The 20,468-nt window shown below is 38.5% G+C and overlaps 1 protein-coding gene and 1 long non-coding RNA gene across 2 annotated transcripts; one reads left to right on the plus strand and one right to left on the minus strand.

Annotated features, from left to right (window-relative positions):
* Window positions 1-2: 2 nt before the first annotated feature.
* LOC107289855 lies at window positions 3-4,270 on the minus strand. Its single transcript, XR_001548934.1, has 3 exons — window positions 4,042-4,270; window positions 1,403-1,520; window positions 3-72 (listed from the first exon to the last, which is right to left on the minus strand). It is a non-coding gene; the product is annotated as an uncharacterized LOC107289855 (long non-coding RNA).
* An 834-nt stretch (window positions 4,271-5,104) lies between these two features.
* On the plus strand, window positions 5,105-19,510 carry MRPS31 (mitochondrial ribosomal protein S31). Its single transcript, XM_015818673.2, has 7 exons — window positions 5,105-5,248; window positions 6,777-7,001; window positions 9,112-9,258; window positions 14,152-14,286; window positions 15,628-15,692; window positions 17,181-17,330; window positions 18,735-19,510. Exons 1-7 carry the CDS (start codon window positions 5,157-5,159, stop codon window positions 18,992-18,994), a joined length of 1,074 nt encoding a protein of 357 aa, XP_015674159.1. The 5' UTR covers window positions 5,105-5,156; the 3' UTR covers window positions 18,995-19,510.
* Window positions 19,511-20,468: the final 958 nt, after the last annotated feature.

A 20,468-nucleotide genomic window follows, 5' to 3' on the forward strand; every position in this document is an offset into this window, starting at 1 on the left:
TTTTTATTTGCTTTGTGGTGACTCTAAATCACAAAGTTTCCTGTAGCACACAGGGAGTTGGGATGGGTATCTCTAAATTAGATTTGGAGAGAGAGGGAAATGACAATGTTAGTCTGAAAGCAAGTAAATGTGTCACGCTGAGTACCATGTTGCATTTAAATATATACTAAGTTGTTCGGGTGGTTTGGTTTTTTATCTAAAAGTTATTCCAATATATAAATTATTGGGATTGGATTTCTCATCCAAACCATGCGGAAATGTCATGCGAATACAAACTTTTAAAATAAAAAGTTAGCAAAAAGAAAGTACAGGCAAGAGTTTCTCGTTAGGATCTAAGCACAATGATTTTGGAACTATGCTTCAGTTCTGAACAATTTCAGTGATTTTCACAGGAAGTTAGCTCCCAATAAAAGCATCAGGCAGAATAAAGCCATATTGCAAAGTATCATCAAACTCTCCTGCCCAAGCATCTTACTATTTCCTGTTCATATTTCCTCAAACTCCATTGAATCCTGCCCAATTCTAGCACTCTCTCTTGCTGTAAAGATATGCAGGCTTAGTACACTAAGGAATTGTCAGATAGCTGAAGTCTGTTCCAATGCATTCTTTTAAAATCTTTAAAATATAGATTTCAGGAGACGTATTGTGATTTCTTTTCCACTACGTATCCGGTGGAGGAATGATTTATTTTAAAATAACTGCAAAATCCAGAAGGTGCTGAAGACAGTGAGTCACACTCTTGCCTCTATCAACTACTTGGAGCTGTCCTTGAAAATAACTCCGTAGGCAGAGAATGACACAACTTACTTGCTGATTGGGACCAATCAGTTTTACAGAGCAACACTGATACTATAGGAGCTACATTGTTTGCCAGTAAGTTTATGGCTCAACCTGAAGTGCTGGGATTATCTACGGCAGTGGTTCTCAACCTTTTTAATGCCGCGACCCCAACCGGTCGTAAGTCGAGGACTAAACCGGTCGTACGTCGAGGACTAAACCGGTCGTAAGTCGAGGACTACCCAACCGGTCGTAAGTCGAGGACTTTCCCTGCCCGGGAGCGCCACACATGCGTGGTTCCGCCCCCTGCGCCGGCTGAGGCGTAGCTGGCAAGCGGCAGAGACGGAACAGGCCGACCACCAGCTGGCCCAGCCCAAGGGAGGTAAGGCACCCGCCGGAAAAGGGGAAAAAATGGCAGACAAAAAAAATGGCGGACAGCCTTGCTTGGCGACCCCCATGAAATGGTCGATCGACCCCAAATGGGGTCCCGACCCACAGGTTGAGAACCACTGATCTACGGCTTGGAAACATGTTACCTTTAGGATCAGCTTTTTCATATAGACTCTGTTTGCCCTACAAGGAGTCTCATCCTGTAAAAAAAAAATCAGGGGATAAAGGATTATACCTACTAACGGGGCTTGAGGTATTCTTGGTAGCAGGCCCCTTTCTTTAGAACAGCTTGACAAGGTCAGATGTGCTGGTACTCTGATGTAAAAAAGAAAGAGCAGTCCTTTCCAAGAGACCTTTCAGATATAAAAATTTGTCCATGAGCAACAACAATTTTGACTGCAATTTTTTAACAATTTAAATTAAAAAAAAATAATTTCAAAAATTTAAATTTAAAAAAAATAATTTCAAAAAATTACTAATAACGTTCAGTGATTTTAACAGGCTACTATTGTACCGTATTTATGAATATTTTATAGATGGGTTACTGTATTTATTGTAAGCAGTCTAGAACTGCAAGAATAGTTACAATAATTGTAATGATTATACAATTAATCATTAATATATAAATACTAAATACAAGATCCCATCACTACTAGCTTACTAAAATTGTGTCTTTCAGGATGGTAGCAGACAATTGATGGCAATCAGTAACAACAATAATAACTTTAATGGAGAGGTATCAGTGGAAAACAACATTTATCTTTATTTCCACACTTTCCCTCTTCCACCTATAGAAAAACTTGGCATCCTAACAACAACAAAAAATAGTCATCTACCTACCAATAACACCTATAGACGGATCAGAATTTTGCCAATCTCAGCCAGCCAACAAAACAAACATAATTAAATATTATACATCTATTTAACCATTTTACCTTTGTATTACTAAATCTATTATACAGTGTATAAAACTGGTGATCATCAAGTCTGAGAAATTTTCTATTTAAGGCATCACAATATAATGCTATAATGGATATATTACTTTCTTTTGACTCCTTTATTTTAGCTCTTGAGCTATGGGCCAATCTCTCTCTCAGTTCTAGTAAGAAAGCATTGGCAAACCATTTAGAAAATATTGTGAAAAATCTGCAGGGCATTTGCCAGAAGTCAAGAATGGCAAAACATACAAGCACACCACACTTCTGAACATCTTGTGGGGAAAAAAAGTACATGGACAACTCACACACTATCAGGTTTATTTATTTTTATTTATGTATTATGTTTTTGTGCTGCCCATCTCCCCTATAAAGTTAAACCAACTTCTTATCTAGTTTTTTTTCACATCCTCTTTCTTTAGGAGGCTGAAGGTTTCTTAGTTGTAACAAGTTAATCTTTAGGATAATTTACAGTAAATTAAAATTACCCATTGCAAAGGAATGTCTTGGGAAAGCCTTGATCATAGTCACTTACTTAACAATTTACATAGCTCAAAGTTAATATATTACAGGTAGTCCTTGACTTACAATCTTTCACTAAGTGACCATTTGAAGTTACAACAGCCCTGAAAAAGTGACTTATGACTGGTTTTCATACTTGTGACCATTGTAGCATCCCCATGGTCACGTGATCAAAATTTGGGCACTTGGCAACTGGCATGTATTTATGACAGTTACACTGTCCCAGGGTCATGTGATCACCATTTGCAATCTTCCTAAGTGGCTTCAGACATGCAATGTCAATGGGGGAAGCCAGATTCGCTTAAGGACCACACGATTCACTTAACAACTGCAGTGATTAATTTGTCAAAGGTTCTAAAATGGGGCACAACTCACTTAACTGTAGCAATAGAAATGCTGAGCTCAACTGTAGTCATAAGTCAAGGACTATCTGTATTGGCAAAATGTATAGTTTTCTTTTTCAATTTCTCAGGAAAATACATACAGGTTTATTTGTTTCAAGCAATAATATCCTTCCTGCAACATTTCTCAACACAGCTAGCAACAGCCAAAGCACAATAATCAATATTAATAACACAACTGATCACATAAATTAAAAGGGCATATTTAAATTACTTGGAAATATATAAATATTTCTATTATCAACATCCTCTAGGAGGAGCCATTGCCACAACCAAAAACGTATTAATTATTGTATACCATTAGGATGGGTGGGTATATGCAAATCATATCTATAAACAAAGTATACACTTGTATGCTTAGAGAGTCAATTTGGTATAGTGATGACCGTGCTGGCCTAGACACCACCAGAAGATTGTGACTTCTAGTCCTGCTTTAGGCATGAAAGCCAGCTAAATGACTTTAGATCAATCAATCTCTCTCAGCCCACCCCACCTCACAGGATTGTTGTGGGGAAAAAAGAGGAGCATTATGTGTGTTTGCAGCCTTGAGTTACTTATACAGTAATAAGGGACAGGATACAAATCATAAGGGCAGGATATATATATATTTAGGCATATGGTTAATTCATGTGCCATGTTCATGTTCCATATGTACATACCTAAATCAGGGCTGGGGAATGCTTTGGGTTCTATTCCAAAAATCTGCTTTAGCAAAGACAAGAGCACGAACGTAGCATCAGTCTACAACTCTTTAAAGCAGCTGCATCTTGGATCTTTTGGGACATGTGGGCCAGCTGATCCAGGGAAGGGACTCAGCTGTTTTAAAGATCTGCAGGCAGACGCTACATCCATCTCTCCGAATGTAAAAGCAGTGTTAGCTTGCGTCTCCCACAGAAGATCAAGTGATGCATTATTTAAAAATAGGGGGGGAAAGAAAGCCGGCACCGACACGAGATGAAAGACTAGACCAACGAAGGACACCCCCCAAAAAGCGCCAAGAAAACAGGACTTCGCACCGGCCGATCCCTGCAGACCGAAGAGGGCAGCTCCCGAGGGAGGAATGGACAGTGTCCCAGGTGGGTGTCCGCTGAAATCGGCTACTTCTCTCCGCTGGAGTTGCCACCGAAAGCCTTGCGCTTCTCTTCGGCTGCTTCAGCTGCATTGCCTCTCCAGAACGGCTCGGCTTGCTCTCCTCGCCGCGAGCGCTATATACCTGCGTTGGAAGGGGCGCCCGCCCGCCACGAGCCTGGCTGGGGAAACGGCAGGAGGAGGAGTTGGAGCACGGCCTGGGAAGCGGAACAAGAGGCGGTGATGGTGCTGCTGCCGCCGCCTCCAAAGCCCGCCCCGCAGGCTGGCCAGGTGGTCTTGGCAGCCTTAGAGGGAGCGAGGGGATCGCGAGTCTCTGGGACGTTTTGCAATTTACCTTTTAAAGGAGAATATTTGTAGCTCAGGGTTGACACGAGGGATCCTTGGTGCTCTCTGAGGTTGCTTGTTTTCTTGCAGATGTTTCATTACCCAAGGAAACTAGGTAATCTCACCAGTGCTAGCAGTAGACAATCAAGGGATGCGTTATTTAAAAACAGAAAAAGAAAAAAAAGCAAGCCGGCACCGACACCAGATGAAATACTAGACGTTGTTATCTAGTAATGAAACGTCTGCCAGAAAACAACCAAGCTCAGATAGCACCAAGCAGCCCTCAATTTGCCTTTTAGGCGTTGGTAGCCGAGGGGCTACCATTCCCTTCTTGGATCTACGCCTTTTGCATGCAGCATATAGGCTTGATTGCCACCTCGCTCTACATGCAGGGCATGTAGCTCGTTCGGTTTGAGGCTTAGGGTGTTAGGCGAGCCTTACCAATATGATTTGGAAATCATAATTTCCCACCCTCTGAATATTAGCATGTATGCAATAAATATTCAAACGGCGGCGTTCCTGTCCCTCCCGTTTAGAACGAGAAACGATCATATCCAAAAGTCCGCGAAGGTTTCCCTCTCTAAGGTTATCTGGCTGCGGAACCAATATTCGAGGGCTTGCGTTCCCGACGGACTGGCGGAAGCTTATCGGAAGCTTGCGGCGGAAGTACTTTGTGGTACAGAAAGCTTGTGCGTGACTCCTTGCTGCTTCGAGGATAATGTGGCGGAGAAGCGTCAGGGTCCCCGGGAGGTTTTATGCTCTGGTTCGCTTCGGTACTCCAAGAGAGGACGTGGTTGTGGCCTTGTGCAGGTACTTGGGAAAGAAGGTGGCTTGGTGTTTGATGCCCCGTTTCAAAGGCAAATAATAGTCTCCTTTCAGATGTTTGCCCCTTCTCTGCATCATTCTTTTTTTCCAAACGTTGGTGAAGAATCATGCGCAGGCAGTAGGTTTTAGAGGTGAGAGAGTGATAAGAAGCCTGGTTTATATTAATTTCAGCTCGTTCAGAAAGTTTTGGATTAAGTTCACGAAAGACACTAGATTTGGTTGTGGTTGCTACACATTTGCTACACAATTCAGTAAATCAGAATAGTGTTAATGCACTGTGTGAACACGGGAATTGATTCAGCAACAGTAGTTTTATGCCTGATTACAATAACAGAATTACAGAGTTGGAAGGGACCTTGGATGTCTTCTAGGGCTAGGCAACCTTGGCTCTTCTATGACTCGTGGACTTCAACTCCCAGAATTCCTGAGCCAGCAGAATTCTGGGAGTTGAAGTCCACGAGTCATAAAGGAGCCAAGGTTGCCTATCTCTGGGGTAGGCCAACCCCCTGCTCAGGCTGGAAACCCTATACCAGTGGTTCTCAACCTTTTTAATGCCGCGACCCCAACCGGTCGTAAGTCGAGGACTAAACCGGTAATAAGTCGAGGACTAAACTGGTTGTAAGTTGAGGACTACCCAACCGGTCGTAAGTCAAGGACTTTCCCTGCCCGGGAGCGCCGCACATGCGTGGTTCCGCCCCCTGCGCCGGCCGAGGCGTAGCTGGCAAGCGGCAGAGACGGAGCAGGCCGACCACCAGCTGGCCCAGCCCAAGGGAAGTAAGGCACCCGTCGGAAAAGGGAAAAAAAATGGCAGACAAAAAAAATGGCGGACAGCCTTGCTTGGCGACCCCCGTGAAATGGTCGATCGACCCCAAATGGGGTCCCGACGCACAGGTTGAGAACCACTGCCCTATACCTTTTCAGACAATCTCTTCTTAAAAACTTCCAGTGTTGGAGCACCAATAATTTCTGGAGGCAAATTCTTCCATTAATTAATTGTTCTAATTGTCAGGAAATGTCTCCTTAGTTCTAGGTTGCTTCTCTCCTTGATTAGTTTCCATCCATTGCTTCTCTCTTGCTCTCTCTAACACAAACACACACACTTCCATCTCCAGTGTCATCTTTGGGATTTTCTCATCTGATAGCCCCTATTCTGTAAACCCGAATCCTTACAAGATTGTTTCTAATCAATTTTTATGTGCAATCTGTTTGTTTTTGCTCAAAATCAGTATACTATTGGCAGAAGATATTTACTTGTAAGGCCTTGAGAGCCTAGTTATGTGCTCTGGCTTGAAATCCTGAGTATGTGAAGGAGTCAATTTCCTGATTATATTAACACCTATGGATTATCTCATTTTCTTGGCTGCTCTATGTATTTCATTATTTTTTGTATTGTGATTGTAATTTGTATTTTAACTGATTTTGTGATAATGATCTCTTGTTATGAGACTTTAAATTTTAAAAAATTTAAAAATCAGTTTGTATCGTTAGTTTGTGCTTTCTACATCTTTCCTAGTAAAGCACACAAATTCTTCAGCACAACCCCTGTCGTCTGCACTAAGGAAGATGACCAAATCGGCAGCACCAATGCAAATATTTCACCAGATCAGGAGCAGAAAGCACAAGTACAAAGAAAGAAAAATTTGCTGCAGTTAATCCATGGAATGAAAATAGAACTAAGTACAAAGAAGAAGGTTATGGAGAATGCCAAAAGCAGATTGCTGGAAGATGATGAAAAAGGGTAAAGTTATGGGAGTATACTTTCATGCTGTTTGTCTAAAAATTCTGTGGTTGTTTGAAGAGATACTTACCAAAAAGGGGTAGTGATAAATAAATGGTGTATGTAAAAGGAAAATAATAAAGAGCCAGAGGGACATTTGATATGTGTTCTGTCTGATTCAGAAATGACCAGATTTATTCACTATGTTGTGAAAAGAAGGAAACATTCTTCAGACTCTTTATTCTGATTTTGTGTGGAGTCATTCTCAGTGAAGGATTCAAAAGCTGTGGGCTCTGGGTATGACCCCAAGAGTTCTCTCCTTAAATTGTTCTGCCAAATTGTGGTGGCAAGGAACAAAGAAAAAACCCAACCAGTTTCCAGGAGCTAGACCAGGGATAGGCAACCTTGGCTCCTTTAGGACTCGTGGACTTCAACTCCCAGAATTCCTGAGCCAGCCATGCTGGCTCAGGAATTCTAGGAGTTGAAGTCCAAGAGTCCTAAAAGAGCCAAGGTTGCCTACCTCTGAGCTAGACAGTGCCATTTATTTATTTTATGTTTATTTATTTGTATCCCATCTTTATTATTTTTACAAATGACTAAAGACAGTGAACATAATTAATACTCCTTCCTCCTCCTATATTTCCCAAAACAATAACCCTGTGAGGTGGGTTGGGCTGAGAGAGAGTGACTTGGCTCGAGGTCACCCAGCTGGTGTTCATGTTAAGGTGGGACTAGAACCCACAGTCTCCTGGTTCTAGCCTGGTGCCTTCATCACTAAATCACACTGGCTCTTTACCAGGATACCTGCTGCTGTTTCTGTTGGCGTTAGCAATTTATTAACCCAGTTCTGCAGTACCACAGCTAAAGCCTTATATGGACTGCCCAACAATCCCAGGTTTCTTTTCCTTGTGTTACTGTTTCTCACGTCACTCTTCATTTTCTTTTCATTGTAAGCATTGGCTAGTCTTCCTTCCTGCTTGTTCTGGTGTCCTGGCTTCTGCCTTTTCATTGTGAATCACAGATCACCTATTAGAGAATTTTGGTCAGCTAACTAGGCAGAAAGAATTCTGTCTGCCGCACATGAGAGGGACTAGGATGTTAAAATATTATACAGGTTGAAGAAAGTAGATTAAAACTCCTTCAGTTTTCTGGATAACATCTGGAGTCCTGAAGTCCTCCTGATGCTGATGTGTTATAATAACTGCAATTGATGAGAGTACATATGGAGTACAGTAGTTTTGACTATTTTGGGTTTACGCAGGATATGCAAAGATACATGTAGACATTACTGATAGATCTTTGTGTACCAATGGGTAAGGTTTTTTTCCCCCTTAAAAATGAAAATATGAAGATAACCAGAATACTTGTTATATATCCTGTTCGTGCTAGTACTTTGCAGTTTTAGAAATATGTTATCTGGAGCCTGCCTGATATTGATCAATTATAAGATGACCGGTCTAAATATATTTTAAAAAAACATATATTTGGGTTTCATTTCATTTTTCAGAATAAACTTTCCTGAGAACAAAGGTTTTGTCATATTAATAGCGATTCAAATTTCCCACGGGAAAAAAAGGAAATTGGAAAATTTCCTATGCAAATTAAGGTGATTTGAATAGGAAAATGGCCAGTTTGAAATGCAAAATGTTCTGATAAAAAGAGTGAGTAATTTAAAATATCTGCCAGGGGTTATCACCTGAAAAACAATAATTGAAGTGTTAAAGCTGTCTAACACTGTATTATGCAATTGGTATAATTTAACCATGACTAGCTTATTACATTTATGAAGCTATTTTTCAATATAAATATCGAAGCCTAGAAAATGTTTCCTTTCCATAACTAATAAGGAATCGAGTGGACATATGTCCTGCTTCACAGAGAACAGTTCTCTATTTGAAGGGGTGTCACAAGCTAACTTGGAAAGAATAAAGGAGAGAAAGGTCCTTGAAGCTTTGTTGTACATTGTACATTGCTAGTACAGTATGACCATCGGAAAATATTGGATGATGATTTCTTCATTCATTCTTCATTTGTTCATTATTAATTTTCTGTCTGTTTTCAGAAGGTTAGCAAAATATGGGCAACAAAGAATGTAAAATGAGCATTTTATATTTTGGATTTCTTTTTTCAGCAACCAACATAGTCCAGAATTGGAGGAAGCAGCCTCTGCTGTTGCATCTTCACTCCCTTTCGATAAACAAAAGACAACTTCTGAACTGTTGCATTTGGTAAAAAAGCACAAGGAAGAAATGAATGCGCACAGAATGGCTGACCTAAGGTTTGTAGCTATAATTCTGCTCCCATAATATGCTTGTCACACTGAAATGAGACAAATAGTAATAATTGCTTTTATTTGTCTTCCTTTGCTTTATTTTAAAAATGCACATTTTGATTTGGAGTCGGAAGGTTTAAAGCAGTCTTAGCCAATCTCTTCATTTCCATTATTTCTTTGAAGTTGATGATGTACAGCACATTGCGGTAATTTCTCATTTTTCTGCTTCTCTCTCCTTTAGTAAGTTTCACAAAAGAGTGTGAAATCAAATATGCAGCAACGAATGGTATTGAAATATTTGCAGTAGTATATTTCAGATTTTTTTTTTCTCGATACTGGCTAGAACTGGTTTTGGGGTTACCAAACTTAACCGAGAGATTAATTAGTGAAGTTTATAAAATGCATTTATACTAAACCTGTTAAATCAAAGTGCCAGCTCAGAAGAAGAACCATCTATTAGCCAGCTTCTCGCAGAACAACTTACGTAAAACCAAATTACAGTCAGCCTGAAGGAGGAAGATATTTGGGCTGTCCAGCACTTCAGATTCAGTCTCCAAAAGGTGCTTTGGCGCACATGCAGGATTCAAAAACAGCAACTCTTTACAGCTTTCCTGGGTTCACATTGTTGCCTTCCACATTTGTTCCTGATCCTCTGAAAAGTCATAGCAGTAATGCATGACCCTAATACCGGTAGTCCTTGACTTAACGACCACAATTTAGCCCAAAATTTCTGTTGCTAAGCGAGGCAGTTGTTAAGTGAATTTTGCTCCATTTAATGACCTTTCTTGTCACAGTTGTTAAGTGAATCAGTGCAGTTAGTAACTTGGTTGTTAAGTGAATCTGGCTTCTGCATTGAGTTTGCTTGTCAGAAAGTCGCAAAAAGTGATGATACGACCTTGGAACACTGCAACTGTCATAAATATGAGTCAGTTGCCAAATGTCTGAAATTTGATCACGTGAACCACGGGGAATGCTGGCACAGTCAAGTGTGCAAGATAGTAATCTGTCACTTTTTTTCAGTGCCATTGTAGCTAAACAAACTGTTTAATTACAGTGACCCTGAACAAACTGTTGTAAGTCAAGGACTATTGTATCTATTGCCTGTTTCAGATTATTGCAGTGAAGTAAATGGATCTGTGTAAATGGATCCATTTATAAATGGCAAACAGAAATATGGTGATCTCTGAAAAAATTATGACCTTTAATTATTTTTTGTTAAGGGTAACCAATGTTCACAATATTCCAAGAGCAATATTAAAATGACAGTACATTGCCTGGCCCAGCACATGGAGCACATATCAAAACATGCAGTATTAGAAATTGAATTCAGCCTATAAACTAATCTGTTTAATTTTTTTTTTTTGAAATACACATTTAAAGATTATAAAAATTACAATGTACAAGTAATTTATGGATGGTAGTATCTACTGTATACATTTTCTTTTAGCTTCCCAATGACATTGATTAAAATATTTTTTTATTAAATTTCTATCCTGTTCATGTTTGTGTAAAATTCAAGGTAGTGTAAATAATGGCTCTGCCTCCTATTTTCCCCACAACAATCCTGGCTGGCTTTCATGCTTAAGGGAAGACTTGATCTCCTGGTCTCCTGGTTTACAGTAGAGCATGTTAACCACTATGCTAGACTGCAGAAAGCTGCATAATAATGGCTTACAACTGCTTTAACAAGTGCCCAAGATTCCTCTCTTGAATATTAGAGGTGTGTAAAATCCATTGATCTGGAAATTGACTGTTATGGAGAATGTTCTGGTTCTCTCCATCATGTCAGATTTTTTGTTCTCAGATCCTGCTGTTTTTGGGGGGGGGGGCACTGCAGTACTTTCCTGACATAAATCCTCAAAACCTGAAGTGATTTGAGGTATTCCAGGGATGTTTCAGCCCCAGAATAGGTCTGTTTTTTCTGGAACATTATATCCAGGAAAATTCAAGCTTCTTATTCAGAGACAAGAAAATGCTGAACTAATTCAGTTTGGAGACATTTAGTGGAGCCAGAGGGAAATGAAGCATCCCAGTTTTCTGGAATGGTCTGTTTTTGGACTTATAAATTTTGCACATCCTTACCAGACATTTAGTTCTTCAGTTTAATATTTACCCATTAATAGAAACTTGTATTGTGTTTCATTTAAATAATCCCTTATTGTATCAAACAGTAGTTAGGTTAATGTATATTCTGATTTAAATACCTAGCATATAAAACAAAATACTTCACACGCAGATCTTTCAGAAAATAATTTATTTTTCTCAATAAGAAATGAATAAATGTTTCCCCGTGTAACTGAATATAGTCTTGCATTTCTTTGGTTTTCTGCTAGTAAATTATGGCTAATTTTTTCTCTCTTTGCAGTGATATAAGATAACCTATGGGTGTCACTGCTTTACAAAATCGTCACTATTAGTTTGGTTTGTAAACATAGGAAAGACTGAATATTTGCTGAATGGAAATTACAACAATACAGAATATGACGGTGGAATGAGTATTCTCAGTGGAAATTACGGCATAATTTCACAAATACATTAAAGGTTTAAACTTTATTATAAATAATAACATTTAGAACTAAGATACACCTTCAGTATCCCAGATCTTTAAACGAAGGTTGATATTCAAAGGATGGCATTCAGACCCTAATTTTGTATATGTTCACAACAACATTTTCTTTCTCGATCCCAATGTGCTCTGACATAATAATTCATTGATACAGATCTTGTTTAATCCTAGCTCAGATGGGTCACAAAAAACACAGCAACAATAGTAACATGTTGTTTAAAGGAAAAAAAGAATACATTCTAGAGTGCTTGCTCTATTAAGAGTGATTTTGAAGAAAAAAATCAGGGCTAGCCACTTCATGGATGAAATAAACTGGTGTTTTTACCAAATCAATATAATTGGTTTGTTCATCACACTGTCAATGATGAACATCGGCATATTAGTGGTTTCTTCAATTAAAGCTTTAGTTTGCCACAAGCCTTTCCTTTCATCTCATCTTCTCCAGGCCACTCTCCTACAGATTTCTAGTCTGAGCTGGAAGGTTGCGGTCAGTGCAATTGTTATCTCTTTAAAAAAATCTGACAAGTAAGCCTCCTTCGAAACAACTTAAAAAAGTAGGGCAATCTTCTTCGGTGGGTGCTCTCCAGATATTTGGCACTGTAGTCCCAGCATTCCTAGACCAGTTGGCTAAAAATTATGGGAGCTAGTAGTGTTTCTGAAAGATAAAAGTTAGGAAGGCTAAAGTTTAAATAGCTAAAGGTTAAATAGTTTGGCACATAGTGTTTTGGGGGATCCTTGTGCTGATAAGGCCTTTTAATACCTATAGGAAGAGGCAATATATACTGAGTTTTATGGAATAAGATGTCATTACTATGTTGTTAATACCCAGTAAACGTATTAACATCTTGAAGCGGGTGTTTGAGAATAATAGATAGAACCCTTCAGTCAACTGATGGAGTATATAGTCAATATGAAGACTACGGTTAAACCACCCTGCTTTCTTATTTATTTAAAATCCAATATAAGAATCTGATCTGGAAATGTGCTTAAATTGCTTGCTATTAGAAAACTGGGTGGCCAGGTACTGTATGTCTTTTCAGATATGCTTCCAGGTTCCTGTTCTACCATCCAAAGGTTTGTATATTGGAAAACTGATATTTGGGCTTCCTTTGGAAACACTCTGAAAGTTTTGCTAACAGTATCTTTTGCCTATCCTCTAGATCAGGCATGTCAAACTGCTGGCCCGCGGGCCAGATGCGTCACGCCGAAACCACACCCATCCCATTGCCGGCAATGGGGAAAAGGTTGCAAGACGTCGCGAGTTTGACATGCCTGCTCTAGATCAGCAGTCAGGTGCATCTTCATACTTCATTAATAGAACTTCTCTGACCTTCAGCAGCCAAATCTAGTTAAGGTGCTTGTATTGACTTACAGAATTCTTTGTGGTCTGGAGTCAGTAACTACCTTCACTCATTTTTCAGTCTACTACTTACAAACAATACATGGTTAAACAGAGCATTTTCTGTTATCGCCCTAATGCAGTGATGGCAAACCTTTTAGAGACCGAGTGCCCAAACTGCAACCCAAAACCCACTTATGCATCGTCAAGTGCTGGGTGGGTGTGGCCCATTGGGTGGGTGTGGCCCATTGGGTGGGCGTGGCTGCAGTGATAACGGCAGACTGGGTGGGATTAAAAAGTTCAATCAATTCCAACTTTGCAAGATCTTTTTTTTTCCCGCGAGAAGTTGAAATTGACTGATTGAACCCTTTTTTTTTTTTTTGCACATGGCGGCGGAGGCCTAAAGCGAAAAGATTTTATAAAACCCAGCTGAAGGCCTAGAACTTGGGCGACGGCGCGCGTGCCCACAGAGAGGGTTCTGAGTGCCGCCTCTGGCACCCGTGCCATAGGTTCGCCACCACTGCCCTAATGCTTGGGAAGACATTACCAATGACCATTGCCAATAGGTGCCTATTCCTACTGAATTATAAGACAATAGGGAAGATAGCCTTGTTCCAGCTGATCTTCCAGAGAAGGGTAGATCAAGTTGTATTGTAAATTGTGTATAAAGATGGTGGAGTTTATTAGTTTTTTTTTAAAAGCATTCTTGGCACTGTTCTTTAGTTTATGACCATAGTTCAAATACAAAAAAGATAGTTATTGCTGCTAGGTTTCTGGTCTGTGAAACATTAGATAGATTTTTTAAAAAAAATAGGGGAAGTTGGGAGGGAAAAAAAGAATAGGTTTCAGAACATCCACCCAATTGAATGTTTCTTTACATTTTCACATTTATGTTTCTTTATTGCATCAGAATAGCTAACATGAACAAAAAATCTGTACTACGCATCCTTCAATACATCCTAATATTAATATATGCTAATATTTTTAATTTTAGCAAAATTATGGCAAGCATGAAAATCAGAAGAAAACCTATGAAACCAAAAGCCGTGAGTGCATCCAGTGAAATTGAATGTGATGAAGACGAAGATGGCAATATGGCCCATATTAATGAAATCAATAGAATTAAAAGGTACTTTACTTGCTGAGTTTCTGCATGTATCTCTTTAAAATCCTGAATTTATAACTCATTACAGGTAGTCCTCGACTTACCACTATTTGTTTAGTGAACATTTGAAGTTACAATAGCACTGGAAAAAGTGACCGTTTTTCATATATACATAGCATCCATATGGTCATGTGATTAAAATTCAGGCGCTGGCAACAACAGACATGTATTTATGACTGTTGTACTCTCTCAGGGTCATGTGATCACCATTTATAACTTTCCTAGCTGGCTTCCGACAAGCGAAGTCAATGGTAAAAGCCAGATTCGCTTAATGATTGCAGTGAATCACTTAACAACTCTGGCAAAAAGTCATAAAATGAGGCACAACTCACTTAACAAATGCCTTGCTTAACAACAGAAATTTTGGCTCAAGAAAGTCAAGGACTACCTGTATAAGGATGATCAAATGTGGCTGTGTTGAAGCATGCCACGTTCTTTGTCATTATGAACCCCCCCCTTTATTGTGATGTGCTACAGCAGTGATGGCGAACCTTTTAGAGATCAAGTGCCCAAACCCTCCCATCCCCACACCGTCCCTGCTCCGCGGGCCGCCCACCGCCTCCACGGCCTGCCACAGATCGCCCCAGTGGCCTAGCAGCACCATGGTGGTCACGCTCTCTGCCCGCACCCCACAGCATCATCTGAATGTGACGGGGCGCGAGGACGGAGTCTTGTCCCCACTGCCCGGCTGCCAGGTCCTTGGCTGTGCTGTTCCACGTGGGCCGCACCCGGGGGTGACTCTCCTCCAGGGTGGCTGCTGGTGAGGGGCCGCGGGGGAAGGCGGGGCTGGGGTGAGGGCGCATGTGCCCAGAGAGAGGGCTCTGAGTGCCGCCTCTGGTACACGTGCCATAGGTTCACCACCACTGTGCTACAATGAATTAGATTTGTCACATTTTTAATATGCCATAAAAATCAGGCTTAATAAAATAGCTTAAGGCTAACTAGTCTGTAAAATTGTAATATGCAGATTTTAAAATTCAACATTATTCTTCAGCTGTGGCTATCCAGCACAAAAAGAAGGGATGCTTTCTATGGACCTGATGCCTAGAGTCACATTTTGGCAAGTTGGGTGGCCACATAAATCTTTATAAATAAATTTAATTTAGTTATATATGTATATATGTCAACGTATGAATATATTCATTGTTACATGCTTGAAAAATGTGTGGGCGATGTTTTTTTGAAAACAGATCAGAGAAGTATGTTTAAGATTTCAAACTGTTCAGGAGAGAATTTGGAATTATTCATATTGGATTCTTTACATCTTCTACCAAAAGGAGAATTTTTAATTTTATTTTTTTTTAGGAATCTCTTTTCTGGAGAAAGGCTACAGATTTTCACTCCTAAATCAAAGGGAGCACATGAAACAGGTTAGTCACAAAATAATTACTATAATCATGCCAGGAAGATAATTTGAGTGTAATAAAAACTCATCCATTCTATGCTCAATGCAATAGTCTTGAACATACACAAACCATCTTAATCAATGTTTAGCTTACAGAAACTCCCTGTCTGTATTTAGAGAAGAGGTTAATTGTTTAACACAAAGTTCCCCAACCTTTTGGGCACCAGGGACCGGTTCCGTGGAGAGAGTTTTTTCCGTGGACCGGAGAGTGCGTGGTTTTGTGTGCTGCCTGCATCTTGCAGATGGGGCTTTGCTTGTTTGTGCGGACCGGTTACTGGCATGCCGCGGCCCGGTACTAGTTCACGGACCGGGGATTGGGCATCTCTGGCTTAACAGCAAGGGAGAATTTGGAACCAGATACAAGATAGTGTAAATAAATAAAAAAAATTAGAGAATGTTACCTGCTCTTTACACAAGAAGTGTTGAAAATTATGATAAATATAGAAATTTTGGCTCTCAATCAGAGAAGGGATTTCATTTTAGTAACTGAGTGCAGGCTTCACATATAAAAAAGTTTGTTTTTAATTCCTGGCATTTCTAGACAAGATTTTTAAAAATCCCATCTGAACACCCAAACCAGCCTTGTCCAGTTTGATGCCCTCTAGATCCTTTGGACTGACAATTCTATAATTCCTCAAATTCATGCCCTGCAGTGTCTAAAAGATGTAGGCTAACGCATTAAAGGATTCCAGGTTGGGGAAGCTGCTTTCAACAGTTGTACATAGCCAAACAGTTCAATAATCTGACTTTATCTAAAGCAGCATCCTAGGTTCCCACTAATGAGGAACTTGAGGCAGATACAGATAGTCCTCGACTTACAACCGTTCATTTAGTGATCCTTCAAAGTTACATTACTAAAAAAGTGACTTATGACCATTTTTCATACTTATGGCCATCATAGCATCCCCACTCACACGTGATCAAAATTCAGACGTTTGGTAGCTGACTCATATTTATGGTGGCTGCAGTGTCCAGGGGTCACGTGATCCCCTTTTGTGACTTTCGGATAAGCAAAGTCAATGGGGAACAGCCATGTTACTAATTTACCAACTGCAGTGACTCACTTAACAATTGTTAGCAATGGAAATTTTTGGCTCAGTTGTGGTCATAAGTTGAAGACTACCTATATTGCATTTTAGGTTTTTAATGGGATTTGGAAAGGATATTCTTAGAGGCATTTTGTCAGCACCTAAGCACCTATTCCAAAGCATTTTTTGATATTTGACCGCATTTACATGCTAATTATAGAAAAGCTGTATTCCCAGAAAAAGAAAATTGTTCTCTCTCTCTCTCTCTCTCTCTCTCTCTCTCTCTCTCTCTCTCTCCCTCCCTCCCTCCCTCCCTCCCTCCCCTCCCTCTCTCTATATATATTTGTCAATTCAAGTGAATAGCATTTCTGTGGATAACTTGGCTTGATGGTGGTGTTTTTTTTTTTAATACATTGACAATTTAGACGCAGTAGCAATACCAACAATTTGGGATCTGGAATTTGCCAAAGCTATTACATCAACCTTTTCACATCTACCACAGAATGGTTTTGAGGAGATGATACAGTGGACAAATGAGGGAAAACTTTGGGAGTTCCCAATTAACAATGAAACTGGTGAGTATCCTGAAAGGATTGTGCACTTGGTTCTGCCACTCAGTGAAAATTTGGGATGGAGATTTTGGGGAATTGGATTTGGAGGGAGCTGAAAAAATGTAATGTTATATGATATGATATATGATATGATATGATTATATGATATGATATGATATGATATGATATGATTATTTATTATATTATATTATATTACATTACATTACATTACATTATATTATATTATTATATTATTATATTATATTATATTATATTATATTATATTATATTATATTATATTATATTATATTATATTATATTATATTATTATATTAATTATATTATATTATATTATATTATATTATATTATATTATATTATTCTATTCCATTACATTACATTACATTACATTATTATATTATATTATATTATTATATTTGTGTAAGTCATTTGCAGAATTTGCATATTGTTTTTGAGACTTACCTTTAGCTGGTTTCAAACATAGCTGTTTTTTATTTTATTTTGTTTTGTTTAAATAAATTAACAAAGAAACCAATTCTGAGTTAGCATCATTTTTTATGAGAGTCTCTGGGAAAACAAAGAGATCCCTTTTACTTCGTGTCCTCAAAATGAGAATTAAGGGCTACTTCAAATAGCTAAATGAAGAAAACAGGACATAATTTCATTTGATAAGCGAAAAAGATAAAACCTACATGTATGAGGTCCCCTCAGATACACCTCAATCAAGAGTCACCTCGAACTGCAAGACGGGCAAGTACAGTGGTGCCTTGGTACTCAATTGTATTGAAACTCATCAAATTTAGTACTCAACACATTTTGATACAAAATTTTTGTCCCTGTACTCATCATTTGGTACTCAACACACAAGCTAGAACGTGTCGGTGTCGGCTGCCTTGTGACACTACATTATTCCTTATGGAAAAAAATTATTTGGTACTCATTATTTTTGGTACTCATAGTGCCTCCGGGAACCAATTAACGATGAGTATTGAGGTATATAAATTTGATAAATATAAATGAATAATCTGCTCTTTTTTAGTTTTATCGATTTGACTTTTTCAAAATCCCTTTCGTAGAATGTAAGTTGAATGGCAGACTCAAAAATTTAAATGTCTTTTTGAGATATCCAGATAGCACAAGAGGATGCATAAAGCTTTTCATTCCACATGGTCAGCTGAGCAGTGTATTGAATTTATAAAAACTATTGCAGTATTTCTAAAAACAAATAATTATCAGAGTGGCTTTTTAAAGCTCAAGATATCAACGGGAATATTGGCTTAGATGACAACAGAGATTAATGTTTGCAGATAATTTGCGAATTGTAAGACAAGGTACTGCAGTCTGCTCAGGGAGGTTGTGAACTGGAAGTGTTTTGACAGTGATTGTATCCTTTCCTTAACTTTGTCAGGACTTGAAGATGACGGTGAATTTTACGAACATATATTTCTGGATAAGCATTTGGCAGACTTTCCTAAAGAAGGGCCAATTCGCCACTTCATGGAACTTGTAGCATGTGGACTTTCAAAAAACCCCTACTTAAGTGTGAAACAAAAAATAGAACACATTCAATGGTTCCGGGATTATTTCAAGGAAAAAGAACAATTGCTTAAGGAAATTGAAGCCCATGAGAAGGAAGCCTTGATTCAAATAGAGAACATATCGAAATGAAAACTCAAAAAGTCCTGTCCTCGTGTAAATAATCATTGGGAAGTTGTACATCATAATCCGGAAAGAACCTGATTCAGAGATATCAAAACTGGCAAAGATGGTTTAATCTGGCTTGCAAATTGTTGAATAAAAATGTATATTTCTCTGTTTATTAATGTTCTTAAGATAGTGTTTACAATGTTTTGCTCTAAAAATATTGGCGTGAAATCAGTCTGAAGATTAAAGAGAAACCACCAACTGATATTCATTGGTAATGCTCACTAATAGTATAGCACTTCAAGATAATCCTTTCTGTATTTTTAGTTTTATTTCCCTATTTTCAACACAATTTAAATAGAATGGAATATTCAACTTGTTTATTGTTTGAGATTTATTTAAAAAAAATATCTTGCAAAAAGATATGCTGTTCCTCTCCACATGGATCTATATACTGTACCACCTTATGTTTTCTTTGCCTTCATTCTCAACTGTGTATGTGTGTGTATACTTCTATACAGCTAATCAGATATGTTAAAATAAGTTTTTATTCAGACTCACTGATTGCTTTGGAATTTGAAGAAGATAATATTAGATACAGCGTACTTACAGTTTTGAAACAAATCTGAATTACTGATCCCATGTATTTATCAGCATTGTCTGATTTTTCAACTCTCCCGTTCTTTTCAGTGTTTTTTTAAACATAATTTTTAAAAATCAAATTACCTGTATTGTAAATTCCATTTTTTGGCTAATTATGCCACTTCAGTTAATGTTTCTCTATTTTTCTATCCAATACCTTTTCAACAGTTCTCATGAGAATAATGTACATATATTTTAATCCCATCCAATAGGCAGCTTAAGTTATATTTCCGTTTTCTTAGTCCCTAGTAAGTTTACCGTTTTACAAGGACAAGATAATGGCATTAATTTATGCAGATGAGATCCTTTCAGTTCAAAGGAAATGCTTGGTTGTTGAGCATGATATTGTGGTTTATTTGCTTGGTTTTTAGATTTTCACCCAGCCAATCAAATTTTTCTGTTGGTGTTGGACAAGTATAAGGTAGAAATATCAGTGTTCTTGCAAAGAATTTTGCAACGTTACATGTTACAGAGAAATCATTGGAAAGTTTTTTTAAAAAGATAGAATTGGTATTCAGAAAATAAGAGCCCTGCTAATATCTATAGAATTAGAGTGTAGAAACATAATCAATTGTTCATCTTCATATGGACATACGCACCATAAGTTTTCTTATATTCCCTTTAATATAACTTCTTACAATTATCTTCTGTGGTTTTGTAAGCTGCTTAGAAGATGTTAATCTGCTTTTTGATTAGGGAAGCTTAGGAAATCAACTTAAGTCAGGCTCATTTTATATCCGTAATGCATGACTTAAGAAATAATATTGCCTGGTCATAATTTTGTAGGAGTAGATAAGATGATATAAACTTAAGCTTGGGTAGTGTAAGCCTAAAGGATAACTATGACTTGTATTGA

The sequence above is a fragment of the Protobothrops mucrosquamatus genome, unplaced genomic scaffold, assembly GCF_001527695.2.
Source record: "Protobothrops mucrosquamatus isolate PMUCROS unplaced genomic scaffold, P.Mucros_1.0 scaffold778, whole genome shotgun sequence".
NCBI lineage: Eukaryota > Metazoa > Chordata > Lepidosauria > Squamata > Viperidae > Protobothrops > Protobothrops mucrosquamatus.